A 22,228-nucleotide genomic window follows, 5' to 3' on the forward strand; every position below is an offset into this window, starting at 1 on the left:
AAGCTAAGTAACAGCATTGAGGTGATTTAGGGAGGGACTCAAGGAAAAATAGCCAGATACCCCCCGCCTGCCCCCTACCTCCTCCCTCCCCCACACACTCTCCAACAAGAACCTGATCCTTGGGGCACTGCTTTCCAAATATTCTCATGGCAGAATACATAAAGAATGGTGACACAATGGGCCAAAGGAATCAAACTGCTGGGCCTCGGGAACCAGTACTACTGTGCCCCCCCCCCCCTCCCTGCACACCTGCTGGGATGCTTCACCTTACCACCCTCTCCCGCAGGGGCAGACTTTTTGATCTCACAAATCCATGTCCTCCTCCAGGAGGTGGAATTTCCCCACTTATTTGATCTCCCAGGCTCCTCCAGGAAAGTATGTACAGTGATTTATGGGCCAGACCTGATGTCCCAGACCCTCCCACTGTGTGTTCAGTTTCCAACACACCCCGTCTCCTATGGTATTGGAGGCAGACAACAGTACCCACACCAGGAAGGAATTGCTAGGGCATCTGAATGGCCAAGATGACCCTGTGGTGAGCATTTGGGAGCTCCTTGGCTGCCTCTCTTAATCAGGGCCACCTGGAGCATGGAAATGACAGGCAAGTCCCCTTAGAGGCCCCAGGAGTTGGAAAAACCAGACCCTTAGCAGTGTCCTCATCTGTAACATGGGGCAACCTTCCCACTTTCCTCACAGGACAGTTGGGAGGCCTAAATGAGGTCCTGGGTATTAAAGCTCTTGTCACACTATGAAGGACTACATAAGAAAAGTGGGTTATTTTGATTTCTAATTAAAATGGGTATTTTTATTTGTGTTTGAAATAAAAACTAGCTCTGATCACCTCTTTTATCTTCCAAAAGCTTAGCCTTGCTGAGTTTCCAATCAACTTTATCTTGGTTTCTAAATATCAATTGTCAATAAATGGAACCAGAGCTGTTGGAGAAACGGCTGAGTTTAGGGCTGGGTCAGAGAAAAGACAAGATGAACCTGGAACATGTTGAAGTGACAGTAACTGAAGCGTTGCTAAAAAATGAGGGCATGTCATAGAGACACAGGTGTCATCCTAAAAGCTTGGACAATTTGATCAACAAAGTAAGTAACATAGTATTGGATAACCACAGTACAAAATAAATACAATGCGTCTGTACTGATAATAACAAATGATTGAACAAATAAATAAATAAGTGGAGGAGACAGACTTCTTCCTTCTACAAGGATTGTAAATGCTATAGAGACTCTCTCCCTCCAGATTGGTAGAGCTTAATTCCTCTACTACTCTGGAGTGGGGAGGACCTTGTGACTTCTTTGTAAGGCAATAAGAAAATGGAGAGTATAGAGAAGTGCAGCAAACATTGTCTTGGCCAGGGGAAGGTTAAACCCCAGTGATGCCATGTACACCTAACCTGCTGCAATGAGGAGGCACTCATCTCTGCGGTCTTCCTCCCCCAAACTCATCACCCCAGTCAAATAATGAGGCAAAATTAGACAAACCCAAATTGAGGGACATTTTACAAAATATCTGACCACTACGCTTAAAAACTATCAAGGTCATGAAAAGCAAGGAAAAGCTGAGAACTAGTCACAAACCAGCGGAGTCCAAGGAGACACCACAACTACCCCCAAGGTGGTCTCCTGGATGGCATCCTGGAACAGAAACAGGGCATTCTTGAAAAAAACAAAAATAAACAGGTGGAATCCAAACGAAGGTAAGCTAGAAACAAAACTCAGCCAACAAAACCCCCCTCTCCGGGCCTGAGGTGTGTGGCTTTCCCCAGGGCCCTGCTCTGAGCCGCTGTCTGGTTTTCCAGTCTCGGCGTCCTTTGACGGGAAACAGCACCTGCGGAGCCTGCCTGTGGTGAACAGCGTGGGGTACGTCCTCCGCTTCCTCGCCAAGCTGTGCCGCAGCCTCCTGTGCGATGACCTCTTCAGCCACCAGCCTTTCCCCAGGCGCTCCAGTGCCTCCGAGGAAGCCCCGGAGAACCAGGAAGGCAGGATGGAGACAGGTAGGCTTTGTCCATCTGTCTTCCCCTCGCCAGCAGGTGGTCCCAGGTGTACCTATCCTCCCGGGCCAGATGAGGCTGCTGCTGCTGAGTTTAGTGAAAGAGTTTCTATTTCAAAGATCTGGGGAAGGATTTGGAAGAAGCCTCCCACACTCTTTAACCACAGGTGCCAGGTGTTTCGAAGACACACAGCAAAGTTTGGGAAGCATCAATGTAGGGAACACTCTTCTAGGTGGAGAACTTGGCAGCTGAACAACCAGGTGGAACTCTCAGAAGATAGTTCCCTCAGAAGTCAAGTGGAGTTGACATTGTAAAGACCTTTCAAAGTCAAAGCCACCCAAGGCTGCTTGAGTGGTAGTGATGTCCCCACTATTGGTGATACACGTAGGTGTCCAGTTAGGGCCAGAAGGGAAAACTCTGGCAAGATGCTCTTTCTGGTCCCTTCCAGGTTGAGTCACCTGTGGAAATGTCAGAGGGTAGTGCTGGACAGCAGGAGGTCAGGGGGCCCCAGAAGCCCCGTGAGGGGGCCTTTCAAGGTGAAAGTGAGGAAACTAAGAGAGAGGGCTCCCATTGGACCAGGGAAAGAGCTTTTTCCAAACCCTCCCTCAGACTTTTGAAATATAAACTCTTTCACCAAATGATCTTTCTTCTGTGTCCAGGGGAAACCAGGCTTCAGACCTACTCAGCCGCCTAAATTCAGTCTGGAAGGTAGTTCTTGGTTTTAGACCAGAGACTTAGTCATTTTTCTCCAGGTCTATTAACTGACGGCCATCCGTGGTTTGTGTTTTAGAAACTAGAGCAGCTCTCTGGGTGCTTCAGGAGAATGGAGACAGAAACATGGACCTGATAACATTTGTGGTTCGGTTAGACATCATGAAATGATTAAGGGGAAAAGTGTACCTTACCTTTGAATATTGAAAAAAGAAATATCTCAATTATAAATAAGTTTTAGCCAGTGCTTCTGAAACTTTAATGTACTCAGGAACCATCTGGAAATGTTGTTAACAAGCTGAATCTGGTTCCGGGGTGGGTGGGGGTGGGGTGAGATGGGGTGGGTGGTGCTGGAGTGAGCCTGAGAGTCTGCCTTTCCAGCGAGTGCCCAGGTACTCTCAGTGCTGCTGCTGGTTGGGGGCCACACCTTGAGCGTGGTGGGCTGACCGAGTCCTGCTTACACAGGAAAATGTACTTCGTGCTTTCAGTAAAACAAGTTTTCCTCTGCGAGGACAATGCCTCCCCTGTAAAAGTGTTGCCACTAAAGCTAACCCAGGGTCCCATGGAGGTAACCATGGGCTGGAAAGGAAGATAGGGTCATAAGGGACCAGAGAGGTCAGGGGGAGGGCACATGTGCAAATACAGATGAAAAAGAGGATGTTTGCAGGGCTGGGGAGGAGGGAGAAAGAAAGGAAAGCAACTTTCTCACTGTGGACTGGCAACCACCTGCAGCAGGGCCTCTGCTCCCCAAGCCCTGTGTACACACCCACAGTGGTGCTTGATCCTGGAATTTGGGTCCAGATCTCATCGCTCTGCTAGAATGGCCTGGGAAGAGGACCGCACAGTTCCCAGCAGAGCCTGAGTCGTAACGAGTCTGCGGTGACTATTTACTGACTTAAGTTGTGTGCAAGACAACAGACCAAATTGTCTCCTCAGCAGGAGTAGGGGTGATCTGGAAACCACAGATGTGGTAGCTGAACGCTTCTGCAGGACCTAATGTAGAGATTGGTTTCCTGCCTTTTGAAGGTGCAACATGATGGGAACAAACAGTTTACTTTTTGTCGAGAAGCTCTTTTGATACGCGGATGGTAGGGGTGGGAGGTAAGGAAGGACATTTATGTGTGAGGCTTGATGCTTTTGTTCCTTGGCTGTAGTGTTTGAGCTAGAAAACTACTGGAGAAGCAGGCACTCCCAGTGTGTTTCATTATGGTGGGACTTATGCACCCAGCATTTAGGAACCAAATTTGCTTCCATGTTGAACTACAAATCTGTCTACTATCATAGCTCTACGGAGAACATCTATGATATGTTTCCAAAAGACTGTTTATTCCAAAGAGGAAACAAAGTTTGTCCAGTGGCATGAGTTCCTTGACACAGAAGCATCCATTGAGTGAGTCGGCAGTCATTGATTGGGCTCCCCCTACTTGTGATGCACGAAAGCCAGAGAGCGGAGGCCACACAGAAAGGAAGTGGGGAGAACCCTGACCCTTTGCTCTTCCTCCCCAGCTGGTCTGTCTGCAGGGTCCTAACACTTGCTGCGGGGCGGGGGGAGTGTCCTATTTCCCAATGGAGGAACCTGACTCACAAAACACATGTTCACAAGTGGCTTGTGGTAGGCACACCTGTGTCAACTTCTTCTAGAAAAGATGTAAAAGAACAAAACATGCTGAAACCAGTCTGGCTCAGTGGATAGAGCGTCAGCCTGCGGACTGAGGGGTCCTGGGTTCAATTCCGGTCAAGGGCATGTACACTTGGTTGCAGGCACATCCCCGGGTGTGTGTGTGTGTGTGTGTGTGTGTGTGTGTGCAGGAGGCAGCTGATAGATGTTTCTCTCCCATCGATGTTTCTATCTCTCTATCTCTCTCCCTTCCTCTCTGTAAAAAATCAATAAAATATATTTTAGAAAAATAAAATAAAAATAAAAGAACAAAACATCCCCCAGCTCCCATTCAGCAAAATCTCATAGGTGGAAACTGCAGTCCAAGCACGCTGATCCTCTGTTCTCCTGGCTTCTCTAACTTGGCCCCAAGGAGTGTTTCGTCCTCATCCTTGTGCTCCAGCTATGTCCTTGCTGGGTGACATCCAGGGGCCAGGCAAAGCCCGTCACTCCAGACACAGGAGCACTTGCTCTGCAAAACCCACACCAAGTGGCCTGCCCCGCCAGACACAAGGCACAGTTTGATCTGGTGCTTTAAATGATGATGAAAAGAGAGATGGAAAAAGGAAAGGAAAGAAAGAAGAGTGTTACTCCAGATTTCACTGCAGCTGTGGTCTCCTGGTGCAGACCACTGATTGGTACATTGCAGAGCTGTGTTCGTCCCGTCACAGCCGTGGGCCATGGGAAGAAGGTGAGCTGTCTGGGTCTCAAGCCGAGGGGGTCATTTGGAAGGAGAACAAAGTATCAGTGTCAAGCTCAGGTCTTAAGAACCCTCACAGAGAGTGTGATGGAAAGCTTAAAAGAAGTGTGTCCATAAGTTCTGTATCAGATTCTAAGGCCTCATGTATCTTCCGAGCATGGAGTAGAGAGCATTTGCCAATGTGGGGTTCCTAATCTGAGTTCTGCCTGTGTGCCAATAGGATTCATTTAGGGAAAGCTATTAATTATATTTTCAATGATGTTATTCATTCAATTCTAATATCGGTACATGTTTTAAAACATTGAGTCAAAAGGAAAAATATAACCTCTATAGAAAAGCCTGGCTTTTGTAGAATTTAAAATAGACTTTTTACAATGTTCACTAATCTATTGGATTTCTTTCCATTAGAAGGCTTAGGTTCTCCTTTGAGTCCTGTAGATACTAAGGAAGCACAAGATACGTATTCAATAATTATTGGTTAAAAGAATGAATGAACGAATGAATGACTGTTCCAATTAAGTTGTTGAAGCCTCCCACAGTACGTCAAATATGGGACAAAGGGCATGATATTGAATCATGTTGACCAATTTTATAATATTTTAATAGAAAGTGTTTATATTAAAATGCAACTAAAAAAATTAGGATCACAAGATAAATCATTTTGTGGATTAAAGATGCCAATACCCAAGATCAGAGGAGCAGAATGGTGACAGCAAATGTCCACGAGGCTCTTGGCTGTTTGGAGAGCTCCTTCTGTGAGGGGCTGAGGAGGAAAACACGAGCCCATAGAAAGAGGACATATGGACTCTTTCTTCCTACAGGGCTGGTCTCAGAAATTCTCTGAAACACACCCCTGCCCCTGCCCCATGCTCTCTCTTCAAATAAAATATCTACTAGCAATCTGCTTCTTTGTGAGGTTAACTGTGCCTCATGTGACACCCCTACCCATCAGTCCCCAACTGGCCAGACAAGGGGACTCCTGGGTCAGCTGCAGAGGCCTCTGTCCAAAGAGTCTCTTGTCTGTGATGGAAGGGATATAGGGGATGGGCCAGGCCTCGAAGGAGATCCAAGAAGATGGTGACCAAGTTCTCCGATCATACATCAGAACTCAGAAACCACAAGACGGATGGGAACAAAGGACTAAGTATATGAGATGAACTAGTAGCCATTCCCAAACCTTCAGGGCTCCCAGTAGCTATGATTGAGACTATCTACCCCTTTGGACTGTTCCCCTGGACCGATTCCCTGTGGCCCTGTGGTGGGCCCTAAGGCAGTATCTGCCGCTTCGCTTATTCACACCAGTGTCTTCTGGCCAGGCAATCAGAATGAGGGTAAAAATGGCAGAGCATGCCAAGAGGAGCTAAAGCAACTTAGTAACCCAGTAAGCTTCTAAGATAAACTCACACGCTCTCTCCTCTCAGTGGGCAATTTCTGGGTCTCACCCCTAAGCTGTAAACCCTTTGCTGAACGCAAACCCATAACTTTCCTGGCAGAGAACTGGACAGCTATTCCATAGCAGATACAGCCTAGCTGCTACTGAATTAATAATCACAGCTTCCATTTGGGATATGCAGGGTCAAGAGGAAGGAGACAAATCACCTCACCCCATCTGTATTAGTTACCTTTGCTGTGTGACAGCACTTGGTGGTTTCAAATATCATTAGTTACCTCACAATGTTCGTGAGTCAGGAGTCAGACGCAGCCGGAGTGTCTCCCGCACACACGGTTGCAAGGACCTTAAAGCCCAACGAGGGAAGGATCCGCTTCCCAGCTCGCTCACGGGATTCCAGGCAGAATTCTGTTTCCCACCAGCTTTGATTTTTTTGTAGTTGAGACCTCTCCACAGAGCACCCCAAGACGAACACTTGGAAGTATAGGGAGCCCTCCTAAAAGTCAGGGTGTCCATTTAGAACTGAAACTTACAAGGCATCCTCTCTCTATTCCAGGACTCAGCATTTCTCTGATTAAGAATAATTTTTCTTTTCTTTTTTTTTTAAAATATTTTTTTTATTGATTTTTTATAGAGAGGAAGAAAGAGGGATAGAGAGTTAGAAACATCGATGAGAGAGGATCATCGATCAGCTGCCTCTTGCACACCCCCTACTGGGGAAGTACCCGCAACCAAGGTACATGCCCTTGACCTTTCAGTCCGCAGGCTGACACTCTATCCACTGAGCCAAACCGGTTTCGGCAAGAATAATTTTTCATTTCCTCAGAGTTCTATGAAACTCCCCAAAGTGTGGGGACTGTTAAGGAAACAGAGCGTGATTGTGGAAGTCGTGTGTGTGTGTGTGTGTGTGTGTGTGTGTGTCCCGCTTTCCCCTCCCCCTCCTCTGGGGAGTTCCCATGGGCCTTGGGGCAGAGGCCCGGCAAAGCTGCTGGTGGAGAGGTGATTACGCAACCTGCTCTCCTCCTGAGAACTAAAGGCCATTCAGGATCCCAAACAGCTAACTTTGGGTGAAATTGCCTTTGGGCAAAATTTCCACAGGAGGAAATCAACCCACAGGCTTAGAACAAAGTCTGAGGCAAACCAGAAATATTGGGTAGATAAACCAGAACCACTGAGGAGGAGTAAAGACGTTTAGGTGTCAGGCATTAGAATTATGGCTGGCTTCTGTGCACCTCATTAGGGGAGAAAGGATATAAATGCATGTAAATGGACCAGAGGAGGGGTCATAGGTTGATTCTGAGGACTCAGGGAGCTGAACCTCGAGACAAGCTGAAAGAGAAAACCTGCACAGCCCAGAGACCACGTGAAGGGGAAATTTAATTGAAGCAAATGAAATGCTGAGCCTCCTAGGTGGTGTGGCCCGGTGCCCTTTGAACCGGGAAGGCTGGGACGAGAGGCGGCCGAGGGCCCTCTGGGAAAACACCACGGGCTTATCTGAGCCAGAACGAGGGGCGGGACTGCCCAGAGAAGGAACTCTGCAAACCTCCCTCGGAGCCTTGGTGAAAGCCGCCGAGGGCTCGGAGGGAAGCTGCTGGCCCTGCCACAGGAAGCCCTCGGAGGGAGGCCTCTCTGCCTCCCACGGCGGGCACGGAGCAGGTGTGGGCACGGCTGGCGTCCAGAGGAGTGTGTGTGGCTGCCCGGTGGCAGAGTCACCCGAGGTAGGAGACAATGGCCCGTGCCCCTGATCAAGCAGGGGCGGCGGGTTCAGCTCTGCTGGGGACTGGCTGCTGCTCCCTGGGGCCTCTCCCTCCGGCCCCTTCCTCTTTCTGCCTGTCTCCCCATGGCCTCTTTCTTTGCATTTCAGAGCTTCCTGCTGTGCTCCTCGGATGGTGGCACCCGGAGAAGCTGGGGCACAGTTGTTTTCAGGCTGGCTGTAGTACTTTCTTTTCTAATCTGGTCTCCGGGCCAGAGTTCTGTGGTGCGGCCATCTCTCAAGCAGACTGGCCCAGCCGTTCACACATGGAGCCCTCTGGACACTAACCTGGAGGACAGGGGGGTGGAGTGACCTTCTTGCCAGCCTGGGCAGGGCTGTGTGGCCTGCTGGGCTGGGCAGACCTGCTGGCAGCTGATCTCAAGAAGGCACGGGCTCAGCCTGGGAAGGTGGCAGTGACGATGGTCGAAAGGGTTCAGTCTGGGCAGCTGCTCCTGCAATTGGGAGGTTATGACCCACGTGGGGAGATAAGGTGGGGAGAGGAGGGTGTGTGTATGTGTGTGTGTGGAGAGAGACAGGGGCGGGGGGTGGGGGGGAGAGGGGAAAAGAACAGAAGAAAATAGTGTCTAAAGCTCTGGATTTTGGCGGTTATTATTGCATGAATAGGTGTTATTGAAGAATAATTTTGCAGATGGAGGTATTTTGCTCTTCAAGGCTTCAATCAGTGTTTCCCAAAGTGTGGTACGTGTACCCCCAGGGGTATGGGAAGAGTTTGGTGGGGGTACGCGTTGCACTGGAGTTTGGTGGGGATATGCACTGCACCGTGCTTAGCTGCACCTAATTCTACGTTCTCATGAGTACGAGGGGTACTCAGTGTTACGAAAATTATAGAAGGGGTACACATATGTCAAAAGTTTGGGAAACACTGGTTAGAGAATCCAAGTTAAGTGCCAGTTTAATTTTTTCAAGTCCAAGCTCACTTAACTCTGCGACTTTTGGTATCGTGTTCTAAATGACAAGGGTCAACGCCAGCTGAACTGAAGTTCGGTCAGGAGTGCCTGTGGTTTTACACACAGGGGCCCCTTCCCCTCTCTGTGCTGCCCCTGCTGCTTTGTGGCTCTCTCTCTCTTTCTCTCTCTCGCTCTCTCGCTCTCTCACTCTCTCTCTAGCTCTTGGTTTCTTCTTGTCCATCCACCTCTTCCTACTCATCTTCGGAGGTTCTCTGGGTGCCACGCCTGACTCTCCCCCACAACAGCAGGAATGGGCTGCACCAGGCATCCTGGAGGCCTCTGCAGAGGCCTCTGTGGGGGAGGGGGAGCAGGGGGAGAGCACACACTCCTGACCCTGGCATTTGATCCCCCAACAGAGAGGCTTAGACATGCGTCAGGTTCAGAGAAACAAGCAGGTATCCCTTGAGGCCTGAGTGGGCTTGAACTCTTCTAGAGTGCTCAGTAGCCTCACTAACCGGCTTCATACACAGCGGCTGGGCGAAACCGTTTTCCACAGATTAGCAAAGGAAGTTCCCGACACTACCCCTGAAAAGGTGGCAGGCTTCTTCATTGTGCATTTGCCTGTCCATGTAAGCAGGCTCATGTGTCAGACAAAAGCTGATTATTCCTTTTTCTGGAGGAAAGATCCTTAGCCTCCAGGACAGAGGAGGGGGTGAGAGAAGGGAAGTGCATAAAACACCTTTTGTTTGCCCTGCTTTGCTGAGCTGATGGAATCCTCTTGTTTAATGGGAGGTGCCAGGGTCACAAGACAGCTCATTTCCGATGAGAAGGGACTTCCTAAGAAGCCAGGAGACAAGGACCGTGAACGTGGTCTGCATGGGTCTGTGGCAGGGGCTGGATCCCTGCTAGGCACGTGGGCTGGCCGATCCCAGGTCTGCTGGCCCCATCTGGTGTTCACTCACCAGTCAGCCACAAAACCGTTTAAAAAGTGTAGTTCTCTCTCCAAGTATAGATTTGGTGCTTCTTTTTCCCGGCTTTAAATAGTAGTTTTAGGTAACAAACCATTCATGTGTCCTACTTTATTAATTTTTTAAGCTACTAGAAGTTCTCTGCACCTGTAATGCACCTACCTCTATGGGGGATGGCTTCGCGGCTTGAACAGTGTAAAGGTTTTGATTAGCCAGAAGAGAGAAGGAAGGGCCCTCCCCTGAAGCTTTTGGAGAGAGCCTGACCCTGCTGATACCTTGATTTTAGGCTTCCAGCCTCCAGAACTGTGAGAAAATACCTTTCTGTTGTTTTATACCACCAACTCACTGGTAATTTCTGCAGCCTTAGGAAACTAATACACCCAAGTCCCACCTACACTCATTCCCTGTCCCACCAGAGGGACGCATGGAACCCTTGGGGACGCACTGGGCTGGGTGTGCTGTGAAGGTCCTTTGCAGTCCCGTGGCTGGATGATGGCCTTCACTGTATCTGTCAGGTGTGATGTAAGCATCAGTGCCCCTATTTATAAAGGTGAGGGAAGGCAGTTTTCATCAGTTCTGAAGGGCACCCTGGTGTGTGCACCTGACTGCTGGGGCTTGGTGGTGCCTCCGTGGCTGTCCACCAGCTGACTTCGGAATCCCTGATCCAGCCTTTGCTGAGCAGAGGGCTGGTGCCTGATGCTCTCTCATGTCTGTTTGTCTTTCTAATGAACTAATTTGGATCACAACCCTTTGATCCCATCCATGGTTTCTAAACCAATCACAGTCTGTTCCCTTGTTTCCCATTTCCACACATTATCATAGGAGAACAGTTTTCCATCGGCATCTGTATTTTCCAACTATAGTGCAGATTGGTGAGTTATCTATCTCATTCTCTGCCTTAGATTATCAGAATCCCATAGACATATTTAATTTGGATTTAAAATATTTAATAAACAGAATGTTTCAGTTCAATCTCTTTTTCACTACTTATCTTTCATTTGCATGAAGAATTTATATTGAATCCTTTATAGTCTGCATTTTAATACATATTCTGCAAGACTGGCCCAAATGCCTGCTCAACCAATACTCATTGAGCGCCTTCTGCATGCCATGCCCCGGGAGCTGCTTCCTCAGGCATACCGGACCACCTGCCCCTGGAGACACAGAGGGGACCGGGGTCCCAGGCTATGAGAACTGGCTTGTAAAGGGGATGTAATGACTTACAATGATGCTGGCTCAGAGAGGGTGCTCAGTAGATGTTTAGTATTTCTCCTTCTCACTCCATGCACAAAGCAGCCTCACACATAGCTATGGAGCCTGGTCCCTTTTAGAATCTTCCTACCGATGTCTTCTGACCCAGAGGGAAGAGAGGCAGTACAGTCCATCCAGGTGAAGGTGCTGAGTTCTAGGTTTCTAAAGACACCCTACCGCCCTCCATTTGCCACAAAGGGTGAGGCACAGGGCACACACACCCTTAGGCTGCTCTGCTTACTCATGCCCAGCAGCCAAAGTGCTCTTCGGGCTTGATTGTACAACACTCTCAAGAATGTGTTCACGCCGAAACTGGTTTGACTCAGTGGATAGAGCGTCAGCCTGTGGACCGAAAGGTCTTAGGTTCGATTCCGGTCAAGGGCATGTACCTTGGTTGCAGGCACATCCCCAGTGGGGGGTGTGCGAGGGGCAGCTGATCGATGATTCTCTCTCATCAATGTTATAACTCTCTATCCCTCTCTCATCCTTTCTGTAAAAAATATATATATGAATGTGTTCACACCTAACACTGGGCTTCTGCCATGACTTTTAAAAACAGCTTTATTGAGATGTGATTTATACATCATGCAATCCACTCACTCAATGGTTCTTAGTATATTTGCAGATATATGCAGCTGCGACCCCAATTATAGGACATTTTCAATACCTCAAAATCACATACCCTTTAGCTAGCATCCTCTATCCCCTCAAGCTCCATGCCAAAAAAAACCCACATTTTTTTTGTCTTTATAAATTTGCCTCTCCGGGACATTTCATAGAATGGCACCACCTTCTAGGCAGCCTTTTGTGTCTGGCTTCTTTCATGTGGCATAATGTTTTAAGACGCACCCCCTGTAGCTGTATCAGTCCTTCATTTCTTTTTATGCCTGGATAATATTCTGTTGTGTGGCATTACCACATTTTGTTTCATCGGTCATCAGCTGGTAGCCACTTGGTTTGTGTTGGCAATTATGAGCACTTTTCTGTACACATTCCCGCACAGATCTTTGTGTGCCTGTTTCTCTTGGTACATGTCTAAAGAGTGCAATTGCGGGGGTCCTAGGATAGCTCTATTTTATCCACGTGAAGAAGAGCCAGACTGTTTTTCCAAAGAGGCCACACCATTTTATAATACATTTCCGCCGCAGGGTCTGAGGGGTCCAGTTTTCCAACATTGCCAGGAGAGGGGTAAGTGATGATGGGCCAGACAAGAGAGTGCAGGGGCGTTCAGATGAGCCCCAGAACACTGCCAGAGGGGCCGGGCCATGGAGGGGGAAGACTTTGGTTTGACTTTTATTTCCAAGTCATCCATCACCAAGATCATTACTTTTCCCGGAGGACACACCTCCCATGCCCAGCAGAATGAGCTTTGTTGGGGAGGCGGGCGTCCCTGCCGGGAGGTGAGCTATTTGGGATGGTGCCTAGGGGCCCACTCCTCCTCATCCCTGTGCTCATAGCCGCAGCCCTGCTGCTGAGGGTGGTTCGCCCAGACGGGGGCCAGGCTCCCGGAATCGGGAACCGGGGAACCGCTCTCTGATCGCTGCCTCTCTCCCTGCTTTCCGCGCAGCCAAGACCTTCGCCGCCGCAGAGTGCCGCCTGGCGGCTGCCGCGGGCATGAGCCGCTACAGCCTGGACCCCGCCGGCCCCGCCTTCGGCCCGCGGGGCCCCGCGCCCGCCGCGCCCTCGCTGTACTGCAAGAGGCAGCACTCCGGAGACGGCCCCCGCACCGGCCCCCTGTCTTCCGGAGGCCCCCCGGCACCGGGGCTGAGGCCCCCGGGCTGCAGCCCCAAGAGGAACGGGACCTCTCTGGAAGGAAACAGATGCGGTAACGTAATGCATGCCTGGACCCCAGCCCCCTCCTGCCTCTCCCTCCTGGGCCGGGCAGGACCACAGCAGATGGGGGAGGAGGGGGCCCTGGCCCTTTGAACGTGGGAACGCTGGGAAACCCGAAGTTTCCATAAGTCCCCTCCTACATGTCTGTGGCTCTTGAACACAGCTGAGGTCGGGCTGTGAGGATAAGCGCAGGACATGGTGTGTTAGAGTAGGCGAGGCTGTAGGAATCAGTAGGCTCCAACGTTACGGTGGCTCAAGTACCACAGAAGTTTTTTTTTTTTGTTCAGGAGACTAAGGAGGGTGTTCCTAGTTGGTGGGTGCATCCTTAGGGGCCCAGGCTCCGTTCTGTTTGTGGCCCTACTACCCCCAAGCCCCCGAGCCCCAAGCACCCAGCAGAGGAGAGGGCAGGAGCAGGAGGAGCAGGCACAGCCTCCCTGGAGCCTGGGCCCGTCACATCCCTCCCGCTCCCGGGTCTTTGGCAGGATCTGGCCATTTGGCCACACGTCCCTCTAAGAAGGTCTGAGAGGCGTGGGCTAGCTCTGTGCCAGGAACCAGATGTTAGTAAAGAGTTTTGTCTTGTGTGGTAGGTGACACCGGCGGCTGCAAATAGATGGGTGGAACCAGAGATCTGCCAAATGCATACAGCACTGGCTGTGACCCCACTTCCGTCTCACCGTCACAGGTTGCTTGTTGGGATGCGAAGTACGAAAGTGCCGTCATTCTAGGGATGGCTTAGCGTCCATTCTGGTGTGTGTGTGTGTGTGTGTGTGTGTGTGAGAGAAATAATTTTCAAACTCCAGTATTTCGTTAGTGAATAGAAGCTATTAGAGCACAGTGGATAATCGCATGGACTGGGAGCCGGATGACCTGGCTGGGACCCTGGATCTGCTGCTTTCTCTTGAGCAAGTCCAACCTTTTGCACGTCTGAGCGTCTCTGTGCCTCAGTTTCCTCACCTGTAAAACTGGAGTAATAATAATAGCACCTACCTCCTAGGTTTGTTGGGAGGATTAAGTAAGTTCACGTGTGTATTTAGTACAAAGCCCAGGCCAAAGTAAGAACTCAACAAAGGTTAGTCATTGCAGATCACATGAGCATACCCCTCAACAGAGCAGCTCATCAACTCAGGGGCTGAGAAGTACTGAGAAAGGAGGCCTAGGCCAAGGAGGGAGAGTCTTAATCCTGCCCCTGCGGAGCCTCCCGAGAGCTGGCCGTCTTTCTTAGCAAGCCACGTTTCCTCCTGAGCCTCGACTCTCTCCGCCAGCAGCCCTAAGAAGCCACAGCTATGAGCACTTTCTTTGTGGGACCCAAGGTCCTCACACACTCCCCTCAGCAAGCCTCACCTATCCCAGACGCGCCTCTGCTGGCTGAGGATGGAGAGGGAAGCAGGGGCCCCGTGACGGGGAGACAGTCCTGAGGGCAGAGCATAGACCCCCTCAGCTAGGGTGGGGGCTTTGGCCAAAGGTAGAGGAACCTGGAGGCCACTCCCCAACACTGACACTCAGGGCCATGGGCCGGGAAGAAAACTCCAGAAGCGAGAGACGCTGTTCCATCTGATCTCTGAGAACAAGAGAAGGGAACAAGATCTGGCACAAACCAATGTCTTAAAGTAAATGAGGGGGCAGCATTTATTTCCCAGGTTTATCCCCAGAGTCAGAGTAACATCTGGCATATGGTTGGTGTTCAGTGAACATTCACTGTACCTGCCCCCAGAGCCCTCATGTGGCTCCTGGCTCTCAAAACCCTCATTCCTGTGTCCCTCTGGCCTTCACATGTTTCTTCTCTCTTCTCTCAACCTCTTCTCCTCAACCCAACTCCCACTCTCAGGGTGGTGATCACAGGATACCACCAGATTGAACTGACTTGTAATCCTAAGCGTGCTGCCTCTAGCTGGTGAAATCTCGGGCCCTGTGTCGTAAGGGTAGGATTTCAAGCAGTGGGAGGAAGACACGATTTGGGTGGAGAAAACCATCACTTGCTGTAGAAATGTCTGCCCGTCCCAGTCCATCCGGTCCCCCTGGACGAGGGAGACCCAGGGCACATCAGAGGGGTCTCAAGGGAGCTCAGCACCCAAAGCCCTTGCTGGCTCTTTCCCACAGACCCTTGAGTTTTAACCATCCTCCAGTCCTTTATTTTGATCTCCACCAGCTCTTTGTTCTGGAATTAGACCTGGACTCCTGCCTCCCAGGGATTTGGGGAGAAACAGCCCTCCAGTTCCCACTGCCTTCCATTCCAAGCAAACCACCAACTGTATCCTGACTATCGAAGGTCTCTTTGACAACTTAGACATATTAGTGAGAACTTTGCCTGATACCCTGAAAATCAGAGTTGTTCATAGTCAGCAGATGCCCTCGGGCAGTGGGATGTTCAGAAACACACAGCCGCCAGCCTCCCCGGAGCAAAGCTGCTGCAGGATTAACAGCTGAGATACGTGGCCGAGCCTCTGGGACACAGGGACACACTGCCAAAAAATGAAATTGTTTACCCTTTGTGGGTGCCTTAACTCTTTAGTGCTCCCCAAATCCCTTTTACTCAGTGCTTCCTTTGGGGTGCGAAATGGAACCACAGATACCAGAAAGAGCTAGGCAGCCATACATACTCTCAGCATCCAGATGAAGGAAGTGGGTGGGAAGGGTCAGGGGACAGAGGGCAGTGCTGGCATCTCCGGACTGAGGTTTCCACGTCTGCTTACTTCTCATTGGCCAGAATTTAGTCACATGGCCATGAGCTGCAAAGGAAGCTGGGAAATATAGTTTCAATTCCAAGCAACCATGGTCCTGGCGGGGAAATCAGGGCTTCTGTTACAAAGGAAGAAACAGGAACAAAAGCTATTGGCTAGGCAAGTGGCAGCTCAGCCACACCCCACGATTAGATGTGTTCTTTCTCTCCTGCTTCCTCCGCTGGCACTCTGTTTCCTCTTCTCTAGTACTTCCTCCCTCCGGTCCCATGGTAGGAGCCAGACCCTCAGCTTTGGGAGGTTTCTTGCTCGTATTTGTCTCCTCTGCAACCCCAGAAGGGGGGCCTGCTTGTTTGAGGCATATGCTGCATTTCTATTTAATGAGCAACTAACCCTCTGAGGTTCTTGGGAAGGGCAGAGGGGATGGGAGCAGACAGGACGCCAATACCCCAATCTCTTTAATCAGGGCCCCTTTGTATTTGCAGAGTGGGGCTTTACGTATGCTTTGTTTGAACGTAATTTGCACAGCTAACCACATTTGGAAGCCATGGAAATAAACCATGTGGGAACAAGTAGAGAGAAAGCTATGGGCCGCCATAGCCATTTGTCACCTTGCTGCCTGCTGGGGGCCCTCTAGAGGGCCATTAGTTTTCCCTGTGCACAAGGAACTGCCCCATATTGCTCTGAAATAGCATCCCCAGTGAAAGCAGTTGGTATGAAGGAACCAAGCCCCTTTAAGAGGGTTTGACCCAAGTCGTAAACCTTGGAAGGAATCTAGCAATGAATTCCCCCCTACCCCCCCGCCCCATGGTGCCAATCAAAATGGATTAAAACTACAGAGGCCAGAACACAGCATGAGGCTGCAGGCAGAGGAATGGATATGGACGACGTGACAAAGCTGCGAACCTTCCCTCTTCCCTCTCACGTGAGCACTTTGCCTGGCCGCCTGCTGTCTCGATACATCACACCCATCACCTCTGCCAGTGGACTCGGAAGGGATGTCATCACAGGACACATTTACCTGTTGTGTTTTGCTGATCCTCGGGTGAAAACTCAAGAGCTCTCTCCCGTCTCTCCTCCCCGACATAATCACTGAGAGCCGTAAAGAGGCTGCAAACAACAAAAGCGTCCTGACTTTTGCCTTTATAACAGGACGTGCTGTAGAATTCCCAAACACAACTTCAGGTCCAGGCTTCAGAATCAAGGAACAAAGTAAATCAGACATTGTTATTAGCACCCACTTGCTTCCCATGAGTTGGAGTTTGCTTTCGTAGTGTATGGCGTCCGGGTGACGAACAGACAATTCCGCCGGAACAAGGATGGGAACAGCACTGTATGTGATGTGAGTGGGTGGCTGAAGGCAGGACAAGGGTCTGTTCATTCTGGGGAGAAGAGTTGCACCCACTAAGACTTAGAGAGATGCCAGCAGAAACTTACTGAGCACAACATGCCAGGGGATCGTCTCGGGTCTAAGGATGGAGCTGACAGGGTGCAGCTCCAGAGACAAACAGAACAATTGCACACACTGAATCACAGCTGTGACTTGCCCCACAGGACAAGTATGGCTGCTATGGGAGAGTCCGGTAGGGAGAGCTTGCTGGGCTTCCTCTGGGGAGTCAGGAAAGGTTTCCCGGAGAGGTGACCGTGGAGCCAGCTGGAAGGGGAAGCAGGAGCTGGCTGGGAGGGGAAGCAGGAGCTGGCTGGGAGGGGCAGTGGGGACAAGGGGTGAGATCAAGCTGCGTGCCCAGAGGCCACAGTGGTGGCAGAGGATGAATCAGCCCTGCTGGGCCTCCCTTCAGGCCTACGGTCTCTAGAGGCATCCTCTCTTCTCATACAAACATGGCAGCTGGTCTTGAAGGAATAAAATTAAAACTTGATTACAATCTAAGAATTGGGCAGGCCCTCTTCTGTCTCCCATCTCCCTCCCCTCATAGGAAAGACTATTGTGATAGAAACAATGAAAGACAACACTTTTAAGTTGCCTGATGCTGCCCAGATGGCGGGCTAACCTGCCACCTTATGCACTGCCTGCCTTGTTTCTAGGAAGGGTGCATTCTATGGAGCAGGTGAGGAGGAGGAGCTGAGGACAGATCTACCCTCCCCATTGCCTTCACCCTGTCTCCTCCCAGCCCAGCTCTGGCTGCTAAGGGGATCTACAGGCAGCCCGAGGAAAGGCAGCCTAGTCCCCTTTTGGGCACTGATGGGCTTTCCTTCAGAAGCTTCTGATCTGGCTCCAGCCCAAAGCTACACATTCACTGATTCTTACAATATTCGTGAGAAACAAGTTGAAGAAACAGCAGCCCATAGAGAATGATCAGGGCCAGGAAAGGGACCGGGAGCCCGCTGTTGGTTCTTCATCCCGTAGGCTTTGCACATGGACACAGATGAAGGTCTCAGGTGAAGCTCTGTTGTGTGAGCGGCTAACCCGTGAGTGTTGCAAAGGGCAGCCTGTGGTGTAAAGGGGCTATGCAGTGTCTCAGGTGGAAGGGACCTTCGAGGTCCTTCCCAGCTCCCTTATTTCACACCCAAGAGGCACAGAGTAGCTGGTGGGCGGTAGGGATTTCTGACTCCGAGCTCATTGCTCATTCCCCTCTTCTCGTGACCCCATTGTTAGCTAAGTCATTTATGAATGCACAAAAGGGAATTACGCATGTGCTTGTGGGTGTGTGAGGCAGGAGAGACTCGGAGGTAGCAGTACAAGTGCTTGTGCTGTGAGAATGCTGGGATTGCTTTGAACCCTGATTCCTAGTCATTCTATTCCCGGGGAATGTGAATTCCGCTTTAGAAAGGACCACAGCCATCTTTAGTTACACATGGGTTTCTCTTTCCCGGCTCCAGCAGCCCAGGGAGCGGACAGGATCGTGCACTGCGTCCTCCGTGCTGGAGAATGCTGTCTCCCTAATGACCCCAGGCGAGCATGCTGTACGCTCTGTTCTTTTAGGAGCAGGATTTTTTTTTTTTCACGTCCATCACATCTCACCACTGTCCATCACCTCTGCCTGGCCATACCCGTCCGTCTTCCTGACACCTTCACAGCGCTGGAGGGGCTGGCGTGTCTGTTATCTCTGCGAGCAGAGGCCACTGCAAAGGCTTTGCAAACCTGCTACCTACCGGAAAGCTCCATTTCTCTTCCTTCTAGAGGGAGTCCGTGTGCTTTGGAGCTTGAGCAACTCCAGGGGTGTGACAGGCCTCCTGCTGCTCTGTCTTGTGTGACCAAAGGCCCCTCAGAGAGGCTCCCAGGCCCGGCTGCAGCCCTTCCAGCCTGGAGAAGTGAAAAATGCTGCAGTGAGCAGCAGGCGCCAGGAGGGGGCCTCTCTCCCTCCAGCGCCATCCCCTGGCGCACCGCCTCCTAGAGACACACACCTCCCTTGCTCTGCCCTTCCTGTTCCCTGGCCTTGCTCAGAGGAACTCAGGCTCCCGCAGAGGAGGCTGTGAGTCGGCCTGGAATCTTTTCATTCTATCAAATACAGGAAATTAGATTTGCCCTCTGCTCTGATCACTCTAAAATCATTCTTGGCACCGTGGTCTTCCAGCCTTTGAAACCAGAGCACCTATTATCACGCTGACTAATGCCGAAGCTTCGACGGGGTGGGATCCAGAGGCAAGTACGATTCCGTGATGCCTCATCCCCATGTTGAGTGCAGATGTCTTTAAAGGCTGTGGAGTCACCTCTCATGAGCACACATCTGCATGCAGAGGGCTTGGGAGGGGGGTGGGGGGTGGGGAACACGGCGACAGTTTCCCGGCAAAAGTGCCCGTGCCGGACAACCTCAGGGGCCTCTTCCAGCTGCAACAAGGAAAAGGCAGGGCAATGTCCACGAAAGCCCAGTTCTCAGCCAAACCATTACGTTGTGAGGCTGTGCTTTTCTCGGGCACCGTACAGTGTGGAAGGAAGAAGGGACGCAGAGAACCATGGCACCCTGAGGCTGGAGAAGGGAACAGAGCGAAGGCTCCCCCACTTCTAAGACAGGATTGTTCTGTGGGAAAGCGGCCTCACTAGTCAGAGCCTCAGCTTTTTTTCTGGCCTGAAAAGGGGATTAAGGATTATTACCCACACAAGGCTCTCGTATGAGTTATTTACACTGTTTCTGCGAAAGATACTGAATCATTTTACATTGATTGACCCAGTTTTTACAGATACATACTTAGAGCAATGGAGAAGCCAATGATTACAAACCCCGTAACGAGAGGACAACGTTTCCCACCAAACAGTTTGCCTAGGCTCCACCCGCATCAGCACCCAGCTCAAGGTGGACAAGGGAAGCTGAAGGAACACTGGGTCACAACCAGAGTGCAGCCACTCACAGCCCTGCTCTGCCACAGGAGGTTACTCAGACCAGCACCTTGGACTTGAGGGCCCGGTGGGAGCAGATAGGTGCTGAGGCCCTTGTTCTGGTGTCTAATGGTCTTGCTCTCCATGTTCACCCATCCAGCCTCAAGCCCTTCTCCAGACGGGCAGGATGGCAGGCGGCCAAGGAGCAGGAACCCGTCCACCTGGACCGTGGAGGACGTGGTACGGTTCGTGAAAGACGCTGACCCGCAGGCTCTGGGGCCTCATGTGGAGCTCTTCAGAAAGCACGTATGTGTGTGGTGGGCCCGGCCCCGGGGAGGTGGGGTGGGGAGGCATGGGAGGAGGGTGAGGTTCAGGGAGCTGGGGGCTGGGGGTGGTTCTGAACTGAGCCCTGGGGGCACCACTCAAGGAGGCCGGTTCTTCTCAGAGCGCAACCACCCCTTCGTTTGTTTTAGAGGGATATTTGCCCCATCGGTTCCATCATGTTGTCCTTTAACAGGAGTGCCTGTTTTCCTGCCCATCCATCCATCCATCCATCCATCCGTGCATTCAACAAATATTTTCAGCACACCTACGATATACCAGGCAAACTATTAGTGCCTGGTCCTAAGCAGTTTGAGGGTTAAGGGAGAAGATGCATCAAACTGTCTAGCATGGTGCCTGGATTGTAGATAGCCTTCAGTTAGCAGGCATTCTTACAATCATGTAGGAGATCCTGAAATATGTAAAGGTGGTAAATGAAAAAAGAAAAAAAAAAAGATAAGAATTCATATTTAACCTGCCAAGCTTTCTATGTCAGTTTTCTATCATATTGCTGTTATCCTCAATTCCCACAAATGTAGTAGCTATGAATAGCAATTCACTTCCCGGTCCTGGAGACCAGAAGTCCGAGATCAGCCTGGTCTTCATCTGGTGAGAGCCCCTTCCCAGGTTGCAGATTGTCATCTTCTCGTTGTGTAAGGACACTGATCCCATTCTTGAGGACTTCACCATGGTGACCTAATTACCTCCAAAGTAACCACCTTTTGGAGGTGAGGATTTCAACAAATGAATGGGGAGGGGTCAGGGGACACTCAGTCCATCACACACTTCTTGCTCATTTAGCCCTAGATCGGATGAGGAGATAGACATCATAGGTGAGATATGGGGACCCTGCTGGAGTTATGTTTAATTCCTTCAACCCTGATAAAGTAGGAATATGACAGATCCACTGTATTAAATTACCCCAGGGAGAGGAGCATATAACATGTTTGCTCCATCTTTTAAAGAAGGTATTGCGTGGGGACTAAGAACATGTTCCTAAGTGCATCCACGTTCCCTAACCTCACCCCCTGACCACACTTTCACTGTCGCCACCGCCTGATCGCTCTGACCATCTTCTGGGTTTCCTGTGTTCTGACCCTGTTCCACCAGGAGATTGACGGCAATGCCCTCTTGTTGCTGAAGAGTGACATGATTATGAAGTACCTGGGCCTGAAGCTAGGACCTGCGCTGAAGCTCTGTTACCATATTGACAAACTGAAGCAGGCCAAGTTCTGAAAGTTTCTAGAAGACAGAAGCAAAATCCAGACAGCAGATCTCGAGATCATCTCTGCCTTACCAACATCCAGCCACCATGGAAAAACAGATTCTCTTCTCAAAACAACAGGCACAGAGACGGGGTCTTTTTACAAAACGCCTTGCCTTTTCCAAAAGTCAACCTGGCCCCATTTCAAAGGCTCTTTTGTGTTAATGATTTGCCAAAAAAAAATTACAAAAATGCCTATTATCTGTAACATTCCTAATAGGTTGGTTGCCATAAGAGTGGGTCCTATTTGGACAATGAGAGTGTGGGGAACTGAGTGCTATCGCCCAAGGTGAACCCTGGAGGGTTCCACGGGTGCGAAAAGACCTTGGTCTCGCTCTGCAGGCCTTGTGGCCACGCCCACCACAGCACCACCTGTCTTCGACTGTGACCCGGGGACGTATCAGTGTGAGCCTTGCTTGATTTAGCTCTGAAGGCTGTCTTTGGAGATAAATGCCCCCCCTTGCACTATCTGGAAAACTTGAATTCTTTTGCTCTCCGAAAGAGAAGAAAAAAAACAACCCATT

The 22,228-nt window shown here is 50.5% G+C and overlaps 1 protein-coding gene across 3 annotated transcripts in view; it reads left to right on the forward strand.

Annotated features, from left to right (window-relative positions):
• SCML4 (Scm polycomb group protein like 4) overlaps positions 1-21,825 on the forward strand; it is a 68,713-nt gene extending 46,888 nt beyond the window's left edge. Inside the window, exons 5-8 of one of the 3 annotated variants that reach the window (XR_004983773.2) lie at positions 1,809-2,003; positions 12,906-13,168; positions 20,280-20,425; positions 21,551-21,685. Coding sequence is in view for 2 of the 3 variants with exons in the window: in XM_036414731.2 (XP_036270624.1) it covers positions 1,809-2,003; positions 12,906-13,163; positions 20,280-20,425; positions 21,551-21,676 (725 nt within the window). In the remaining variant the exon portion in view is untranslated. Of the gene's footprint in view, positions 1-1,808; positions 2,004-7,783; positions 8,177-12,905; positions 13,169-20,279; positions 20,426-21,550 lie in introns of those variants that run through there. The other 2 variants (XM_036414731.2, XM_036414732.2) reach the window with 2 other exon arrangements.
• The last annotated feature ends 403 nt before the right edge of the window (positions 21,826-22,228 follow it).

The sequence above is a fragment of the Pipistrellus kuhlii genome, unplaced genomic scaffold (genome assembly GCF_014108245.1).
Source record: "Pipistrellus kuhlii isolate mPipKuh1 unplaced genomic scaffold, mPipKuh1.p scaffold_m20_p_5, whole genome shotgun sequence".
Classification (NCBI taxonomy): Eukaryota; Metazoa; Chordata; class Mammalia; order Chiroptera; family Vespertilionidae; genus Pipistrellus; species Pipistrellus kuhlii.